The sequence below is a fragment of the Ceratotherium simum genome, chromosome 18 (genome assembly GCF_057802395.1).
Source record: "Ceratotherium simum simum isolate JZ-2026a chromosome 18, ASM5780239v1, whole genome shotgun sequence".
Taxonomy (NCBI): Eukaryota; Metazoa; Chordata; class Mammalia; order Perissodactyla; family Rhinocerotidae; genus Ceratotherium; species Ceratotherium simum.
Genome location: NC_141917.1, coordinates 54,308,201 through 54,326,789, shown reverse-complemented (window position 1 = coordinate 54,326,789; position 18,589 = coordinate 54,308,201). Strand labels below are relative to the sequence as shown.

The 18,589-nt window shown below is 37.5% G+C and overlaps 1 protein-coding gene across 2 annotated transcripts in view; it reads right to left on the bottom strand.

Moving 5' to 3' along the window:
• Positions 1 to 16,156, bottom strand: part of SLC30A5 (solute carrier family 30 member 5) — a 35,470-nt gene extending 19,314 nt beyond the window's left edge. The window contains exons 1-5 of one of the 2 annotated variants that reach the window (XM_004422893.3): positions 15,838 to 16,156; positions 8,234 to 8,356; positions 6,961 to 7,027; positions 5,167 to 5,252; positions 2,170 to 2,257 (exon numbers count right to left, since the gene is read on the bottom strand). In XM_004422893.3, coding sequence (XP_004422950.1) covers positions 2,170 to 2,257; positions 5,167 to 5,252; positions 6,961 to 7,027; positions 8,234 to 8,356; positions 15,838 to 15,911 — 438 coding nt within the window. In that variant the 5' untranslated portion in view covers positions 15,912 to 16,156. The remainder of the gene's footprint in view (positions 1 to 2,169; positions 2,258 to 5,166; positions 5,253 to 6,960; positions 7,028 to 8,233; positions 8,357 to 15,837) is intronic. The other variant, XM_087443369.1, reaches the window with a different exon arrangement.
• Positions 16,157 to 18,589: the final 2,433 nt, after the last annotated feature.

Below are 18,589 nucleotides of genomic sequence, written 5' to 3'. Positions count from 1 at the left end.
TATAAAAGTAAAGAGCTCCAACAGGATATTTTAAGGGCATTTAAGACACATCATAATGACAACTTCAACTGTCTCCTTGCTAATATGGCTAGGCATGTTACTATGCACGAACTGTTAACATTTACAGAATTAATCTTCCTAAATGTTACTTTGCTTCTGGTTGAAAAGCCCAAGTAGCTAAAGAATAATTAGTAGGGATTTATTTTTTCTCGACAACATGCAAGTGATGGAGAAGACAGTTAATTTACAATAATATCAATATTCTAGTTACCACTCTTCTAGGAAAAAAGAACTAAGAGCACATTAAGAAAATTAGCAAAGTCATTTCTAATATTGAGTAAAGATGTAACGCATTTAAAAGCTGATAAATTTTTAAGTCTATGTTCTCATTCCAGGGAAAGGATTTTGACAAAAGAAAATTATAGAAAGGACATACTAGCCTAGTTTATGCAAATACTTCAGAATTTTTGGTATAAAAGCAATCTAAATAGCATTTTTACAATCTATATTTACAAATTTACAGGTATAACACCAGATACTTTCATTAAATAAAAATTTAAAATAAAAAGTGAGGATTTCATTTATTAGCTGATTACTACCACATGTGATACATTCTCTATTAGTGTGGTGGACATTCTGACAAAAGTCAGTATACATAAACCACACAATTTTAAATTTCATTATTTTCATTGAATTAGGATATGGCAACATCAACAACACTCAAATACAGGAATATAATTTAATCTTTTGTTAACAAAGAGGGCAACCGAGAATTTTGTAGTGCTTCAGAGTCATAACTAAGAAAAAACAAATCATTGAGTCCTGGATAGATGTCCAGATTCATTACTGATACTAATGAGACGATATGTAAGATCTATACTCTCATTTTTATTATTAGTGCAGCACAATTTTTGGTTTTTTAATGTTTTAAAGTCATTTGTATTTCTTTTGTGAGTTGTCTTTCCCTGTCCTTCGCTCATTTCTGTTGAACATGCTAAGCATTTTTCTTAACTGATTTGAGTAATTTATATTTTAAATGTAAAACTTTTATTTGTGGCAATATTTTGTTGTTGTTTGCAAAATGATTTCTGTTATATAAAAGTCCATAATCATTAGGAAGTTAAACGTACTGAATTTTCCCTTTGTGATTTTTTTCTACTTCTTCATGCTCAGAAAGTTCTTCTCTGCCCATAGATTAATTATCCATCTATATTCTACTGTTTTTACAAATTATCTTTTTTTATAACCACATAACTCTTCAATCCACTTGACATTTATTATGGAGTACTCTCCGGGAGGGGAAGGATGAAGTAGTGGTATGTGCTTTAATATTAACGATCCAACGTGAAATCTATGGGCTAGGTATTCTCTCTCCTCTCCCTGGCACGTTACTTTGTTCACTGTATTTTTTTCATCTGTCTCCATTCTTAGCCTGAAAGCCCCTTTCACAGCAGGGACTATTATACCTTATTTGTCTTTATTTCTCCTTTCCCCCGTAACTAGGACAATGCATCACGCACAGGAAGCATTTAGTCTGATAAAAGAGAAATACTGTAGTTGTAAGAATTTGGAATTGCAGATTGGTGACTCATTTACCAAAAGGAGATAATACTTAAGGTAAATAGGGTTGCCTAGTTGGCAAAATGTTGGATAAATGTTCATTAGACTTTAAATAGAACAAATTCTTGGGTATTTTCAAAAACTGATGTATAGCGGTTAAGAATGAGGCAGGGGAGGCGTTCAGGTACAGCATGAAGAAGATCTTTGTGGTAATCAACCAGTTCTATATCTTGATTGTAGTGGTGGTTACATGAATCTACACACAAAGTGTACGCAAAACTGGTGAAATCTGAATAAGGTCTATGGATTGTACCATTGTCAATTTCCTGGTTTTGACAGTATATACCTGAGTTGGGTAGGAAGTTACCACTGAAACTGAGTGAAGGGCACATAGACCTCTCTGTACTATTTTTGAACTTCCTAGGAATATATAATGATTTCAAAATAAAAAGTAAAAAACAAAAAGTTTGTAAGAAAAATTTAAAATTAGCAGAAAAAGCCCCTGTATTCTTTTAAATGCTAATAGAAATAGATACTATTTACTTGCTTTGGATAATATTTTACATGTATACTTTCAATTTTCAAGTAACTAATAATGGAAAATTCTACCTTTGCTGGTCCTCCTCCAGAACTAGTGAACAAAACACTGAGCAGTGAGATGACAACAATATCACTGTGTTCAAATAGCAGCAAAGTCCTACAAAAATAAATCATTATTATTCATGAAATATATCTGATCTTTATCAAGAAGCATGAATTCAACTAGAGTAAGAGAAAAGAAAATAAATATTTCACCTTGATTTCATAAAACATTATGAGAAAAATAAATAGGTACAACTGTTTTGAAAACTATTTTGGCATTATCTACCTTGGAAAGGCTGAAGCTACAAATACTCAACAATAGTACTTGTAGGATTATATCACACAGATTTCTTGTATATATGTACCAGAAAACACTTATAAGATTGCTCATACCAGCCTTGTCTGCAGTAGGCCAAACTGGAAACAACCTAAATGCCCACTTATAAGAGAGCAGATAATATAGAGTATATCTATTCAATGGACTATTGTAGAGCAGTAAAAATGAATAAAATCCTATGAATATACTAAGAAATACTGAATTTTACACTTTAAAAGTACTATTGACTGAATGTTTGTGTCCCCTCCAAATTCGTATGTTGAACCCAATCCCCACTGTGGTGGTATCTGGAGGTGGGGCCTTTGGGAGGTGTTTAGGTCATGAGGTTGGAGCCCTCATGAATGGGATTAGTGTTCTTATAAAAGAGACCCCACAGAGATCCTGGACCCCCTTCCACCATGTGAGAGCATGGCAAGAAGGCACCAGCTATGAACCAGGAAGAGGGCCCTCACCAGAATGTGAACATGCTGACACCTTGATCTTGGAATTCCCAGCCTCCAGAACTGTGAGAAATAAACGTCTGTTGTTTATAAGCCACCCAGTCTATAGTATTTTTGTTATAGTAGCCCAAATGGACTAAGACTAATAGAATAAATTTTATAGTATGTCAATTATATTTCAAAAAACTGCCATAAAAATGAATTATATACATATATATATATACTAGATGCATCAAAATAGGCAAATCTCAAACATAACATGGAATGGAAAAAGTATGCTGCAGGAAAATACATGCAAAGTCATTCTATTTATATAAAGTAAAAAACTTGCAAAGTTAAACATTTAAAAATAAAGAATTATGTACACATGTGGTTAAAACTATAATAAAACCAAGAGAATAAAAAACAAAACTTAAGAGGCTGGTTACATCCAATGGTAGAGGAAGAGGGGCACACAGGGCTTCAAAGGTATTGGTAAGGTTTTATTTTGGGGGCTGGGTGTTAGATATGTGAATGTTAATTTTATTATTATTTAAACATTTATTTATATTTACTCTTTTATATGTACGACAACTTTTTAAAAAAACATTAGGACCAGCAAAGGGGACTTATAGGATCTAAATAGTAACACATTCTCAGCTGCTCATTAAAAAAATTTTCATTTTTCCTCTTTACCCAAAAATCTGTAATGATGGAACAAAGCAATGATAACTTTAGTTCTATTAATATTTGGGAGATTATAATTTAAGAAAATAAATATATCAGCAGAGCAATACTAACCTAAAGTAAGACACGCTATGAAACACCAAAGGAGTCTTTCTAATCAACAAGTTGCCTGATGGTTTTAGTAAAAGAATGAGAGAGGTAGTGTTGGCAGAGGAGCTGGTGGCAGTGCGGGGTTGTAAGGGCAGGAAGTAGATAACTAAATTAGGAGCAAAGTAAGAATTTAAGGATTTTTCCCCTTCCTTCCCTATCTTAACATATAGGAACAGTGATGTAATAACACAGGGACCAAAACATAATTTCATGAATAAGAAATTTAAAATATTAGGGATGATAAGCAATACCACCACTCAATCATATTCAAGCATAAATTGAAAAAGCTCTCTCCAAGGTGAGAAATTCCAGCCAGCTTTCCCACCACCCCAGGATGCTGCTACTGTCATGGACAGAGTACAGGGTAAACAAGCCAAAGGGACCCAAACCCAGAAACTATTCTGTTGGCTGGGAGAGGGGAAAGGACTTTTCACAAAGCATTTCCCACCTATCACTTTCTACACTGTGATTCTACACAAGATTATTTAGAACATCCTTCATTTTAGTCCTTACCTCTTGTCCTCTTATTCCTCCTTCATTAATGGCAAGGTACTTTTTCTTATACTTTTACCCAATAAATAAAACCCATTAAAGAAATACTAAAAGACTGCTTATGCATAGTTGCACATGTTACATTTCCTGTTAAATTAAGTGCCCTTAAGCATGTTCCCCATGAACTGGCCCATGTACACAAAAAGATGACTCCATAGAGATCTAGGGGAATATGAAATGAGAGTTAACTCATCTTTGTTTTTATTTATTTTTATTTATTTATTTATTTTTTGGTGAGGAAGACTGGCCCTGAGCCAACATCCCTTGCCAATCTTCCTCTTTTTGCTGAGGAAGATTAGCCCTGAGCTAACATCCACTGCCAATCTTCCTCTTTTTGTACGTGAGCTGCTGCCATAGCACGGCCACTGATACATGGGTGGTGTAGATCCTCGCCTGAGAACGAAACCTGGGCTACTGAAGCGGAGCACGCCGAACTTAACTAGACCACCAGGGCTGGCCCCAGTTAACTCATCTTTCATCTGATGATTGATACACTATTCCCAAGACATTTGTTTACAACCAACTCTTTGAAGCATTTTCTGTGGGTTCTCGAGTGCTTTCAAAGTTGTGCCGAAAAAAAAAGTACTTTTAAAAGATTTTGCTCTCCTCCTTACTGGTTGGTTTTATTTATCACTTCAGATCTTTTAGTTTCTAAAATCAGTTGGTAAAAGGGATCACCAATGAATGATAAAAAAGCCCCTTATGCTAAAAATTTTCTGAAACTCTCTGAACTCTTAACTAATAAAATATGTATGACAGATCATGAACAAAATATTAATGGTATTCACCAAAGAATCAGTCCACAACCTAAATAGGTACTCATTATAGATTCAAAATGAAGAGATATAAACAAACATTCAAAATATGCGTTTTATTTACCTTAGTGGTCCACAAAGAGTGAGGCCAAAAAACCACAACAGTGAAATGATACATCCAGCAACTGCATGTTTAAATATTTTGACCCACTATAAATGGAAAAAAAAAAATTAAAAATTTCAGTCATCTGTGTTTTGCTAAATATTTCAAATCTTAAATAAAACACATAGGGAAAGATAATAATGGTAACACTTAAAATATTTTAAAGGCTAATTACATATTTTGAAATTAAATAGAAAATGTTAAGATTCCTTGACTAATTCTAGATTTGCAAGACAGTATTCTGTTTTCCACTTCTGTTATTAGATCTTGAAATCTTTTTCTACAGAGTACAGTTTTCTCTCTTTTTTTTTTTATTAGTTTCTTTTTTTTTTTTTTGTGAGGAAGATCAGCCCTGAGTTAACATCTATTGCTGATCATCCTCCTTTTTTCCCCAAAGCCCCAGTGGATAGTTGTATGTCATAGTCGCACATCCTTCTTGTTGCTGTATGTGGGATGCCGCCTCAGCATGGCCGGACAAGCGGTGCGTCGGTGCGCACCCGGGATCCGAACCCGGGTCGCCAGTAGCGGAGCGCGCGCACTTAACCGCTAAGCCACGGGGCTGGCCCCCATTAGTTTCTTACTAGTTTGCTAGGAATACTTTAATATTTTAATCTTTAAATTCTTTTCCATCAGGAATATAAAATGTTTCAATTATTTGACAAGAGAGAAAAAATTTAACATGGGGTTTAAAATATTAATCCTATTTTATTTTACTTTTTTTTGTGAGGAAGATCAGCCCTGAGCTAACATCCATGCCAGTCCTCCTCGTTGTGCTGAGGAAGACTGGCCCAGGGGTAACATCCGTGCCCATCTTCCTCCACTTTATATGGTACACCACCACAGCATGGCCTGACAAGTGGTGCATTGGTGCATGCCTGGGATCCGAACCTGGGCTGCCAGCAGTGGAACGCACGTACTTAACCGCTATGCCATGGGGCCGGCCCCTATTAATCCTATTTTAAAAAACATTCTTGATCTCTAAAACAGAGGTACTTAAATTTGTCATTTTGATAAAAAATCATGGCAGAGGCTTCTAAGTTGGAGTATAAGGCAAACAGGTAGTAGGGTATAACTACTGTCCAAAAAGGTGATAATGTGAGATGATTATGCAGAATACAGGATGTTTCTGTTATGCATCCTGAACCTCAGGTGCCTAAAGGGAACAATGATGATGATAAGGGTGACATCTATACATATTGTATACTTACTATATGCCAGGCACTATTTTAAGAACTTTACACGTATTAATTCATTTATTCCTCACAGCTCTGCTAAGAAGGTATTATTTCCATTGTACAAGTGAGAAAATTAAGTAGAGAAATTAAGTAACTTGCCCAAAGTAAGAGTTAGTAAGTAGGACAGACAGAATATGAATTTGTCTGACTCCAGAGGCCTCATTCTTAACCCCTATGCTTTATCTGCCTCCCAATAACATTTCAGGCTCTTGGGCACGTCTCTGTGTCCGATTTGTAAACCTTTCAGAATACGGATTCTGTATTTAAAAAAATAATTATGAGCGTGCTTTAAAAATTTTCTCTTTTCTGAATTTTTAAACATTCCATTATCTTAGCACTTTACAGTTTACTCTTGAAGGCTCAATTCTGAAAAGACAAGTCAAGAGCAAGTTGACATTGGAAAAATTCTGCTGTGCACTTAAATCATTCATTAAGTAACCCTGATCAAGGAAAGAGCATTGTCTCCTGGCCCACTGAATGAGAAGCTGCTAGGAAAAAAGGATTCTGTAAAAAAACTTACCTGGTGTTTGGTAATACTTTTCCCAGAAGAAAATGGCTTTTGAAACAAAACCATAAAAAATGCAGTCCTGTGAATATTAAATTATTAATATATTAATATTAATCAATCTTATATTGAAGGTGTGGTTTAAGAAAAGACACTTATTTTAAACAAATATATTAGAACTTGAAAAGCATGTTATCCTCTAAAGAAATTATACTGGAGAACTATATTTTAATAAGGCTTCCATTGCAACATTTTGGGAACTTGTCTTTTGTAATTGCCTTCAGAACCAGTTCAAAAGCCACAAAAGAAAAGGAGTCTCAATATTTTTTCATACTTTGAAATACCAAAGAAAATAATTCCTATCTTCTCCAAAATTTAGTAATAACAAATCTTGAAATAATATAAATGAAGAAAATAATTATATGTCCCCAACCCTTCACATTCCCAAAACAGTTATGTAAAAAGGTATAAAATTCGTGCTTAAAATTTCCTATTCAAGAATCACTTTTCATAATTACTAATATTATATTCCCAGGAGTTTCTAACAGATTTTTATTAACACCGAGGGTGGTCATTATCAATCTCAAGGTCCAGAGAATCTTTATTTAGAGAGAATTTCTTACTATATGCAGAATAATGTAAAATTTATACTCAATGCGGACCCTGTACTGTGTGAAGGGACATGTAGAGAACACACCCAGCACGGTTTAACTTAGAAAATAAGAAACATCTGTGCCAAGACAAGTTTCAGATAACATTCTACACCTGGGGGAATGTTGGACTACACCAGTGTGGTATGGCCGGGGAATCCCTAGGGCCCCTGAGACCCTTTCAGGGAGTCTGTGAGGTCACAACCATGTCTATAAAAACACTAAGACATTATTTCCCTTTTCACTCTTATTCTCTCAGGGGCGTACACTGGAGCTTTTCAGAGGCTGGTTGATGTGAGATACTGCAACAGACTGAATGCGGAAGCAGACAGGAGATTCCAGCTTTCTATTAAGCCAGACATTAGAAGAAATTTGCAAGAACCTCATTAACACAAACTCAAGTAAAAGTCGATGTTTTGGAAAGCTATTATAGTACAACAATCCTTTTTTAAAAATAAATCAGTTTCTTTGTACCTCTAAACTTAGGTATTCTATTTTTTAAAAAAAAGTATAAAATACTTGTCAGGAGGAATAAATTGCACAAAATATTCTATATAAAATTTCCTAAAGATACTCAATTAAAACAGGATTTTCAAAGAAATAAAAAGATTAAGAAAAAAAGAATCTCACACACTCACCCAAGTTTTAATATAAAAATGAATTGAACAATGTGAACTACTTTTAGGAGATCATATGATTCAAAAAGTCCCACAGCCTTCAAAAATTTACTGAAACATAGTAACACAACATATTTCATTAATCTGAAAAATAAAAACAAAAACAAGTTTCAGTATCACTGAAATCACAGGGAACTCTGTAATCTGTTTTTTTCTTATTATACAAGTAACAGGCATCATTATAAAAACCATAAATATACATAAAAAAATGAAACAAACAAAAAAACCCAAACAACTCACTATCCATACGATGATTACTATTAACATTTTGGTATATACTTGCAGATTCTTTTCAATGTATATTGAACATATATGTATAGATAAAGTCTATTAAAAAAAAGGCCAAACTAAAAATAAAAATGTTCTTGGTTAATTGAGTTGCCTAGGCTATTTTGTAATCTGCTTTTTAAACTTAACAATTACTTCACACAAATAAAGAGAAAAAGAATAGAAACCAAACTCTGTCTGTGATGAAACCAGAAGGCCACGCTCTAGGAAGGAATGGAGGAAGGGTAAATGTCTTAGATTTGCCCCTCCTCTGCTTTGCTACATGACTGCAGTGAGAGTAATGGTTAAAAAGTTAAGTGACCCGACCTACAGATCCTGCAAAGGCTCAAGAATCTGAAGCAGCTCAGAAAGGGCCTGGGGAGCTGAAAAGAGGAAGATCATTAGGAAGTCTTTCAAGTAGGTCCCCAGATTCCCACCTAGCACAGCCAGGCAACCATCCCTCCTGTCAAGACAGGACTCGTGAGGCTGAGCCTCTGGAGGAGTCTAGACATAGGCAAAGGGGAAAGGAGGGCTGAGGTGTTGGACTAAAATCAGGAGATTAAAAGGGAGTTTCCCTCCTTAACTCCACCCCACTTCCCTTTCCTCATTTAACTCCAACATCTTAACGGCCAGGCTTCAGTCTCCCAGGTGAACCCTTCTCTGGAGAAGGCCCACACAGGTCTAACTAGCTTTTTAGGTCTCATTCAAATCTGAATGGCTAACATGGATAATCAATCCTTTAAGATAAGCCTATGAGAGACCAAACAAGCAAAAACAACAAAGAAATTTAAAAGATACAGAGATCACAGTGAATAGCAGAAAACAACAAAGAACTATAAACAATATTCTCCAAGAGATAGGAATATTGCATCCATGAAAAAATTAGGTTGCCATAAAAAGAAAAGAAAAAGGAGCTCCTGAAAGAGAAGTTAGAAAATAGAGAAGAAATTATCTCGGTTTTCTAGCCTAGTAGTCTGATCATACACCTCTAGTAGCAAAAAAATTCTGCACATGAAACCCCTTATTTTTTTGTACATTATAAACACATACTACTGCACTGATGTTACTTTATAAAACATACACAAATTAGAAATTTAAAAGAATGAGATAAAAAGTTGAGAAAGTCTAATTTTTTCCCCTACCTAATAGGTCACCCTGTGCAGGCCACTCAGGAGACCATTTTTTAAGCTCACATCAAACAGGTGTTAATACATTAAAAAGGCGGTGTAAGGGATGTCAAAGGCCAGCACACTGGCGGGAATAAGAAGTTTCTACCAATGGGAGAAAAAAATACAAAAAGCTAACAGAGAAGTTTAAAGGAAACCTGAGTTATTCAAATAGTAGAGTTAAAACTAACACATAACAGGGGTATCAACGTACGCAGGATGGTATAAAAACTGATGAGTGTGAATCAAGTACCATGGCACTGAATCAAGAAGAAAGAGCTATATTATATTAAACAGTAATTTGCTTAAGAAGACATGGAAATATACATGTTAGCAAGATTTTGATGCAACTATTAAACTTCAGTACTTGAAAGAATGAATCTCAGCAATTCCAGCATCTTCACCATCCAAGATAGCTCATTTTCTGTTTTACGTATATATATCTGTCCAGATAATACAAATTAAATAAAATCAGATTTAGAGCAAAGTGGTTTTTCCTATCATGAACATAGCCTGGGGGGCCTTTCTTATAGGATAATCTGGGGATTTTAACAATGCGATAATCAATTGTCAAGAAACAAATAAAGGGGCCAGCCCTGTGGCTTAGCGGTAAAGTGTGTGCACACTGCTACTGGCGGCCCGGGTTCAGAACCCAGGCACACACCGACGCACCGCTTGTCCAGCCATGCTGAGGCGGCGTCCCACATACAGCAACTAGAAGGATGTGCAACTATGACATACAACTATCTACTGGGGCTTTGGGGAGAAAAAGAGAAAAAAAAAAAAGGAGGAGGATTGGCAATAGATGTTAGCTCAGGGCTGATCTTCCTCACAAAAAAAACAAAAGAAAGAAACAAATAAAAATGTTATTGTGGAATAACGTAACTCACATCCTAAAGCACAGAAGTCCCTACTTGACCCACCTGTAGAATAGTATAAATTTCATTACAATTTCTCATTAAAAGATCAAGCAGATTTTCTGGGGTGATGAAAATATCCTATAGCTTGATTGTGCTGAAAGTTATAAGGGCATGCACTCATGAAAAATGCAAAGTGGTACCTTTAAAATCTATGCATTTTACTCTATGTAAATTACATCTCAATGAAAAAAGAACTATAAAAAAATAATAAACTTAAAAGTATGGCTATAACAAGAAAAAAAAAAGTGTATTTTGTTTCTGGGTTGTTTGTAGACTAGCTAAAAACATGAAGTACAACACGGAAAATCTACCAAATCCCTAGCAACTGTCTAGGTATGAAAGTAAATGTATATGTTCTGGAAAAAATTGAACATTACCATTTAAAAGCTGAAAAACACCTTAGAGATTCTCTAGCCCAATTGCTCTCATGTCATAAATTGGGAAGTTGAAGTCCAGACTTAGCTAGGGGCAAGTCCATGTCTCTTAAGTATGCCCTCTTTAACATGTCACACAGAAAATCAAATTCATCAAAAAGGCTTTGAGGATTCCTAGCTTCTAAACTGTTCCCAATTATACACTCACATTGGCCCACATGAGCAGTAAAATCATCTTTAAATATGGAAGACAGAATGCATATTAAAACTTAAGATTAATTTAGATTTTGGCCCATTTTAAGCTAAAAAAGTCATACTTAAGTACACTAACTGTATTAATGCTAATTATTCTGTTCATGGCAGCAATTCAAAAGTAGCCAGTAACACAAGCTAGAAATCCTTTGTTTATTCAGTTCCTAACACTGGGACTTTCATAATACGTGCTCAGCAAATGTTTATCAAATGAAAGAATATTAACTCTACAATTACACTTGTGTGATAGTCATATCTAGTACAGTAACTTACAGAGTGCAGTAATGGACTACACAGGTGGCAGTCAAGCTTCTGGCAATTTAAACTATCAGCAACCCAACCAGGAATTCATAATGAAAGAAAAGAATGAAATCAAGTAGAGAGGGATGCTCAGACCTCAAGCGCTTTGCTCCTTAAGCTCTTAACTAGGTGTAAAAATAAGGCAGCAAGGACACAAAGAATAATAATACTGTCAACAAGATGGGGAGGGAGGGAGAAAAAGGCCAGGAAAAATAGACATAAGTACATTAAAAATCACAGCAGTCGGGGAACTCTTGATGTCAGCAAAGAGCTTCATACATCCCTGCCATGGGGCTATTTAGCCATTCTTCAAGTATTCCCTGCTCACTTACTATGTGCCATACGTGGTCAGTGAGACCTAAGAGAAGTCTGACAGGGTGGCTTCTGTCCTGATAAAAGGGCAAGATGCAGCTGGAACTACTTCCACCTTCTTTCTGCCTTCAAGGGAGGACTTTTATCTAAAATTTATCTAAAAACTGTTATCGAAATGTTTACATTATTTTAAAAATGTTATCCATTTTATAACCAGCCCGAACATGAAAGTCAATACACTTAGGATGGCAGAGAGCAAAGACAAAGAATTTGGGTCCTAGATGGTATCACTGAGGGGCAGAACAAACACCAGCAATCTCTGGTTTCTTTTATGTGAGAAGAATACATCCCTATTTGTGTAAAGCTCTCTTAGTTCAGTTACTTACAACTAAACACATTTCTAGATGCTATCCAAGCCACTAAATGTAATAGAGACCCTGCTCTCAAGGAGTTTGAGGTCTAAGAAAGACAGGCAAGTAAACAAATATTTATGTGACCCAGATAAGTAAGAGAATTCTAAAAGAAGAGATGTAGAAGCAACTAACTGTAACTAGGGAAGTGAAGGTCATCTTCAGAGCCTGAGCTATGTCTGTATTACAGTTTAAGTAGGAATTACAAAGCAAGGAAAGGGAAAAGGTATTTCAAAGTACAGAGAGCAGCATAAGCAGAACACTAGTACTAGGAAGAAATGACTGTATTTAAGCTCAGTTAACCAGATGATGCTCATAATGACCAGAAGTCTTCAAGGAAAAAAAGCAAATTATATTTAATATACTTGTTTTAACAAGATAGGGCAACATGTAAAAGTATTTCTAAATAATTTTTGTTTAAAGCATTAACAAAACTTTATTTTTTTTTTTTTTAAAGATTTTATTTATTTTATTTTTTCCCCCAAAGCCCCAGTGGATAGTTGTATGTCGTAGCTGCACATCCTTCTAGTTGCTGTATGCGGGACTCGGCCTCAGGATGAACGGAGAAGTGGTGCCTCGATGCACACCCGGGATCTGAACCCGGGCCACCAGCATCGCAGCGCGCGCACTTAACCACCAAGCCACAGGGCCGGCCCAAAAAACTTTAAAAATTTTACACTTTAATGGTAAGATTTAATCACATGGGACATTAAATAAAATACTTCTTGATAATATATTACTATTAAGATCTTTCTGACACTAATTTTCTTTATTCTCTTTTCAATGTTTAAAAAACAGATTACAAAAGTAATTCCTGAGTAGCTGGTTGTTACAAAAGTTTTAAACAAAATCATTCCCAATCTCCTCCTCATAGGTCACCAATTGGGTACCTCCTTCCAAACCTTTTCCTCTGCATCTCCACATATGGACACATATATTTTAGATACTTTCACATATTCACAATTGTACACATATTTTAACAATGCTATGTGACTTTTCATGTAATATATATTGAACATCTTTTGCTATCATTATTAAATTAGGAAAATTATTTTGACATTTAGTTAAAAGTTTACACTTTGATTTTTAAAGTCTCAATTAATGAAGTCTTTCTGTTGGGCTAAAGATGGAACACTAGCTAAGGCCAGGTAACCCTATACTAAAAAGTACACATTCCTAGTTCACGTAGTGGAGGGAAACAATGACCAGCTTCATTTACTAAAGGGGACACATGGGCCACAACAAGGGGGAGGCTCTTAAACAGGGGCAGTGGCCTGTAAACGACTCACTGACCCTCTGAGCAACTCAGGGGGATCCAATGCACCTCCCCAACTTATAAATCATTATTTACCATTAACTAGTCTCATCAAAGGTATCACTGGTCTTTTCTGTTAAGGGTTAGAAAAATCTCTGGTTCTCTAAACCTGGAAATACTGAAATTTCGGTTTGGATTCAAACCTGCTTCTTGGGTTTTGGCCGCTGCAGCAGCTCACAGTTCTCCAGCTAAAAAACAAAACCAGTGTGTGTAATTCTAGCTCGATTCATTCAATAAATATTCAAGTGTCTACTATGTAGAAGGCATCAGGCTTGGGGTATGGGATAACTGACTCCCAGTTCAGTTATTAGGTGTGTGACTTTGGGAAAATTACTTTTCTACATCTCAGTTTCCTGATCTATGAAACAAGAATACCACTACCCAGTCTGTAGCACTGCTGTAAGGATTACATGAGAGCTGTACTCAAAGCATTTGGAACATAGGAGGTACTCAACAAATGCTGACCGTCACCCTCTGCCTTTTCCTGCAAAGAGGAATTATAGAAACCAAAACAGAAACATTTAAAACATTCGTATTTGTGAATTCAGGCATAAAAATATCCACAATTAAAGGATTTGTCAATTAGTTTTTGTTGCAGATTATAACCAGTATTTGATTTTTAGTCTATACAAAGCAAAATTCTTGCCATCTATTCAAAATTCAACCAGTCCTGAGTTGAATTTGATTCTGCAATGAACTACAATAGAAGGGCATCTCTGCTAAGCAAATAATGCAAATAAGATGACAAAGGACTGTTCACCACATCTATCTAAGACAATAAGCTCTTGAGTAAAGAACAATTTTAAACTATTTAAAAATAATTTCAAGTTTACAGAAAAGTTGCAAGAATAGTATACCCTTTACCTAGATTCCCTAATTGTTAACGTATTGTTCCCTTTGCCTTATTATCTCTCTCTCTCAATACACAGACTTTTTAAATGAATTATTTAAGAGTAAGTTACATATACCATGCTCCCTCACCCCTAAATACTTGTATTTCCTAAGATCATGGACATTCTCTTATAAAATCAGTAGAGTTATCAACTTCAGAAAATTTAACATTGATATGATACTTTAATGTAATCTATCGTCCACAGTCCAATTTTGTCAACTGACCTAGTTACTGTCCTTTATAGCATTTTTCCCTTTACTATGAATCCAGACAAGAATCGCCTATTGCATTTAGTTGTCATGTCTCAGTAAATAATATCTGATATGCTGTTATTTATAAAGTAAGTTAGATAAGATTAGAAAATTAAACTTCTACTATAAAAATGCAGTTGATTTAAGTTCTGTTCTAGCATTTTATATGTTCTTTCCTTTTCACAAAAAATAGTTATGTTAGTAATGCTATTTCTACTGTTCCGAAGAATTTATCAAAACAATCTTTAAGTCTCAAAGGAAGTATTCAAGAAAAAGTTAATCTCATTTAAAAGGGAAGGCAATGAATAGCAATTCCAACCAAATTGTTGGGCCATATTTTATGCACTTTGACACTCCCTCAGAACTTGGGACGGGTCAAGAAAGCCACACTCGGAAGTGGTCACTGTACTCACGTCTTGGTAAGGGTTAGTGGGAGCATTGGAGGCGGAAGAGGGTAAAGGGGAAATTTCGCCTTTTACTCTATGAATTTCTATACTGTGTGAATTTTTTGACAATGAGCACATATTTCTTATTTAATAATAAAATAAATCAAAAAAGTTAAAGAAAACTAGATGACGGACTGGATTCTTGATGTGCAGGGTTAACCTGAACACTGAAGTTCATCTGTTTGTATTTTGGTTTCTTCGCCTGAACAGATGATGGGGACACCTGCCCCTAACTTAGGCAGGGAGACGTCAGAGAGGTTAAGTAGTCAATAAACTACTAATTAAGAGAGAAACAGCCAACAGAAATGCTTCTCGTAGATCAGAAAAACCTCTCACGTGAACTGGCTGGCAGTTCTAAGGTTACCGTCTGCCTTGAAAACCAGAAACTCCAGCAGAACCTTCCTGGATTTTACAGCATTCACTGCGGCGGCAACGCAGGAGCCCAGAGAGGCCAGCGCAGCCGGGGGCCGAGGGCGAGAGCACGGAGGCTCGGGGCGCGCGCGGACCCAGGGCGGCGTTCTGGGCTGTCAGCCGGCTGAGCCCCGCGCGCCCGGGTGGAGCCGGCAGCAGCCGAGCTGGCCGCTGCCGTCCGAGTCCGCGAAGGAGCAGGCCGGCGCGGGGAGAGCGGCTCCGGAGGCGGGAGCCGGATCGGTCCCTTACCGAGCGCTGGGCACGTCCACCGGCCCGAGGCCGCCGGGGCCGGCTAGCACGTCCCCACCGTACTTTTCCTCCATCCCGGGGCTCAGGAGCCGCCGCCGCTGCCCCCGCCGCGGGGTCTCCTCATGTCTCGCCGCTGCCGCGGAACAGCGGGCGCAGGCGCGTCACTCCCCCATGGCAGCGGCCCCGTCGGGCCCCCGCAGGCCCGGCCGCCGCCGCCGCCGTGCCCGGCTCCCGCTAACGAGCACAGGCGCGTTGGGACTAGGCCGCGAGCAGTACCGGCGACACCTCACTTCGCGGAGGCGCACCGGAGCGGACGTTGCCAGGCCACGTCATCCGGCCCAGCAACCCTCACTCCCGGGGGAGTGCCCAGCCCTGCGCCTGCGCACAACAGAACACGTGCCGTCCCTTGGCCTCCCTTAGGCTCCTCCTACCGCGGGGTGACGGATCGAATCCTCCCCTATCAGCCCCTGCCATTGACACGGTCAGAGCGCGTAGTATCTGTCCCTGCAGCGCCACCTATGGGCCGTCAGGGATACAGCGGGTTCTTGTAGCGCAGAGGGAGGGGGCATAGAAAATGCACGACGTGTGATTAAATAGAAAAGGATGTCTGAAATTCTGGTTGCTGAACTGTGCTGCTTAATCATGGCACATCTGTAAAACCAGGCCCGGTAGGACCGGGCCTTATAAGGGTTATGTTTTGGTCGCTAAAACGTTAGGAACCTGGGCTTTTGTGTCTGTCTTGGTGTGAATGCCAACTCGACCACTCACTAATTTGTCACTGGGCCTTTCTGTACCTCAATCTTCTTATCTGTGAATTAGGAATAGTAATATCTGTATCATTGGGTTGTTGGGAGGATTGTATGTGTTAATATGGTGAAAAGTGTCTAAAACAGTGAATGGTACAGAGTAATCAATAAATGTTAGCTATTATTATAACATAAGGAAATTTGAGGACTGGGATTTGGAGATGAAAATAGGGTTTTGAGCAGTGTAAATTATGATTAGTTTACAGTACTCAGTTTGAACATACATAAAGAGCCTTAGTAACACATAAAAGAATGAGGAATCAGTCTCTGCCTGCTGGAAATTCATAATCTATTGTGGAAAATATTTAGCAATTTGAGAGGAAGGCCTGGTTGGCAACATTACACGTTGAAGGCACACGTGCTAAGGTTGTCCAAATAACGTGTGATATGAGTATAACCAGAAAAGACTCACTGATAGACAGAACCTGACCTGGAACTTGGATAGGGTTTTGGATATGTGAGAACGTCATGGTGGGAAGACTCATCCCATGCGTAGAACACAGAGAAAGGCATGACCTTTAAAAACTAAACATATTTTCCTATTTGAGGCTATGAAAATTAATAAAGGGAAACCTCATTGAAAATGGAGTCTAGAGGCCAGAAGGGGGAGCCCTCATGCACTACCATTGGATGTTAGTTACAGGAAGAATCCTCAATTGCAGATCCCAACAGGAAGAGAACTATGTTGCATCTCCTCCTCCTGTCCCCAAGAAATCGACTACCCCCTGAAGCCTCACCTTCCACTAACTGGACTTTTGTTCCAAACAATCCCTCCCAACTTCCTCCTTTTTCTCTGTAAAATAAAGTTCCTCTCCTTTGCTTGCAGGACTTGGCTATGACTTTTGCTATAGCTTGCTTGTCCCAGATTGCAGTTCCTTTGCTATTTCCGAACAAACCCATTTTGATGTTAAAATAACTGGCTGTTTATTTTTAGTCAACAAGGCAAATAAGAGAGCAAGGATACATTACTCCATCAGTCATATTGGGGTTTTAAATTCAGGATATTTCATAGCATTGTGTTTGTTTATTGAATTTGTACAGAATATCTGTGTATCTTGCCTGCATCAGATGATAATCATTGGCCCAGAGTTGGGTGGATCAGGTAAGGCCCAGCAAAAAGTGATATTCTTGCTTCACTTTCTCCAAGTGCCTTTTTGATAGAAATTTTTTTGGTAGCAATTTCTTTGTAGAATTGCTATTTTCTAATCAGAATGGCAGTGGTGACAACTAACTATTGTGTTTCTCTAGAGCTAGTTTCATTCCTTTGGAGCTCAGAGAACTAGGTAAAATGACATGTATAAATAGAGATTAACTTTCATCCCAAGTGAAACTTGGAATTCAGTTGGTATTTCTGATTAGGTTAGAATTACGATACTTTTCTTTTAGGCCAATATAAATGCATTTCCTACAATTGTTTTTGTGGTGGAAGGGGAAGTGTCTCTGTTTTCTTTCTTCCTACTCATTTCTCAACCCATTCCAGCCTGGCTTCTGCATTCATCACTCCTCTGAAGCAGCTCTCTTATGGGTATTTTTCAGCAGTATAGTACCTCACCTCTCTATAGCTTTCTACAAAGGTGCTCTCTCCCTCCTTCTTGAAACATTCCCTTTCCTTGGACTCCAGAACCCCACATTTGGTTGTCTCAAAGGAAGCTCAAGTTCTTTATGTCCAAATCTCATAATCTTTCCCCTAACCTGATCCTTTTTTAATGGATCCTATGTAAATCGATGGCACAATTTATTCAGTTTAGCACACCAAAAGCTTAGGTATCATCCTTAACACCTCCCCTTCCTGATGATCTACATCTAGTCCATCATCAAGTCATGTCATTTTTTTTACCTTCTCAATATTTCTTGAATCAATCCAAAATTTTCCATCTCCATCGCTACCATCTAGTCTAGACTACCATCAACTTTTGTTTAGACTGCTAAAGTAACCTCCTTCCTAG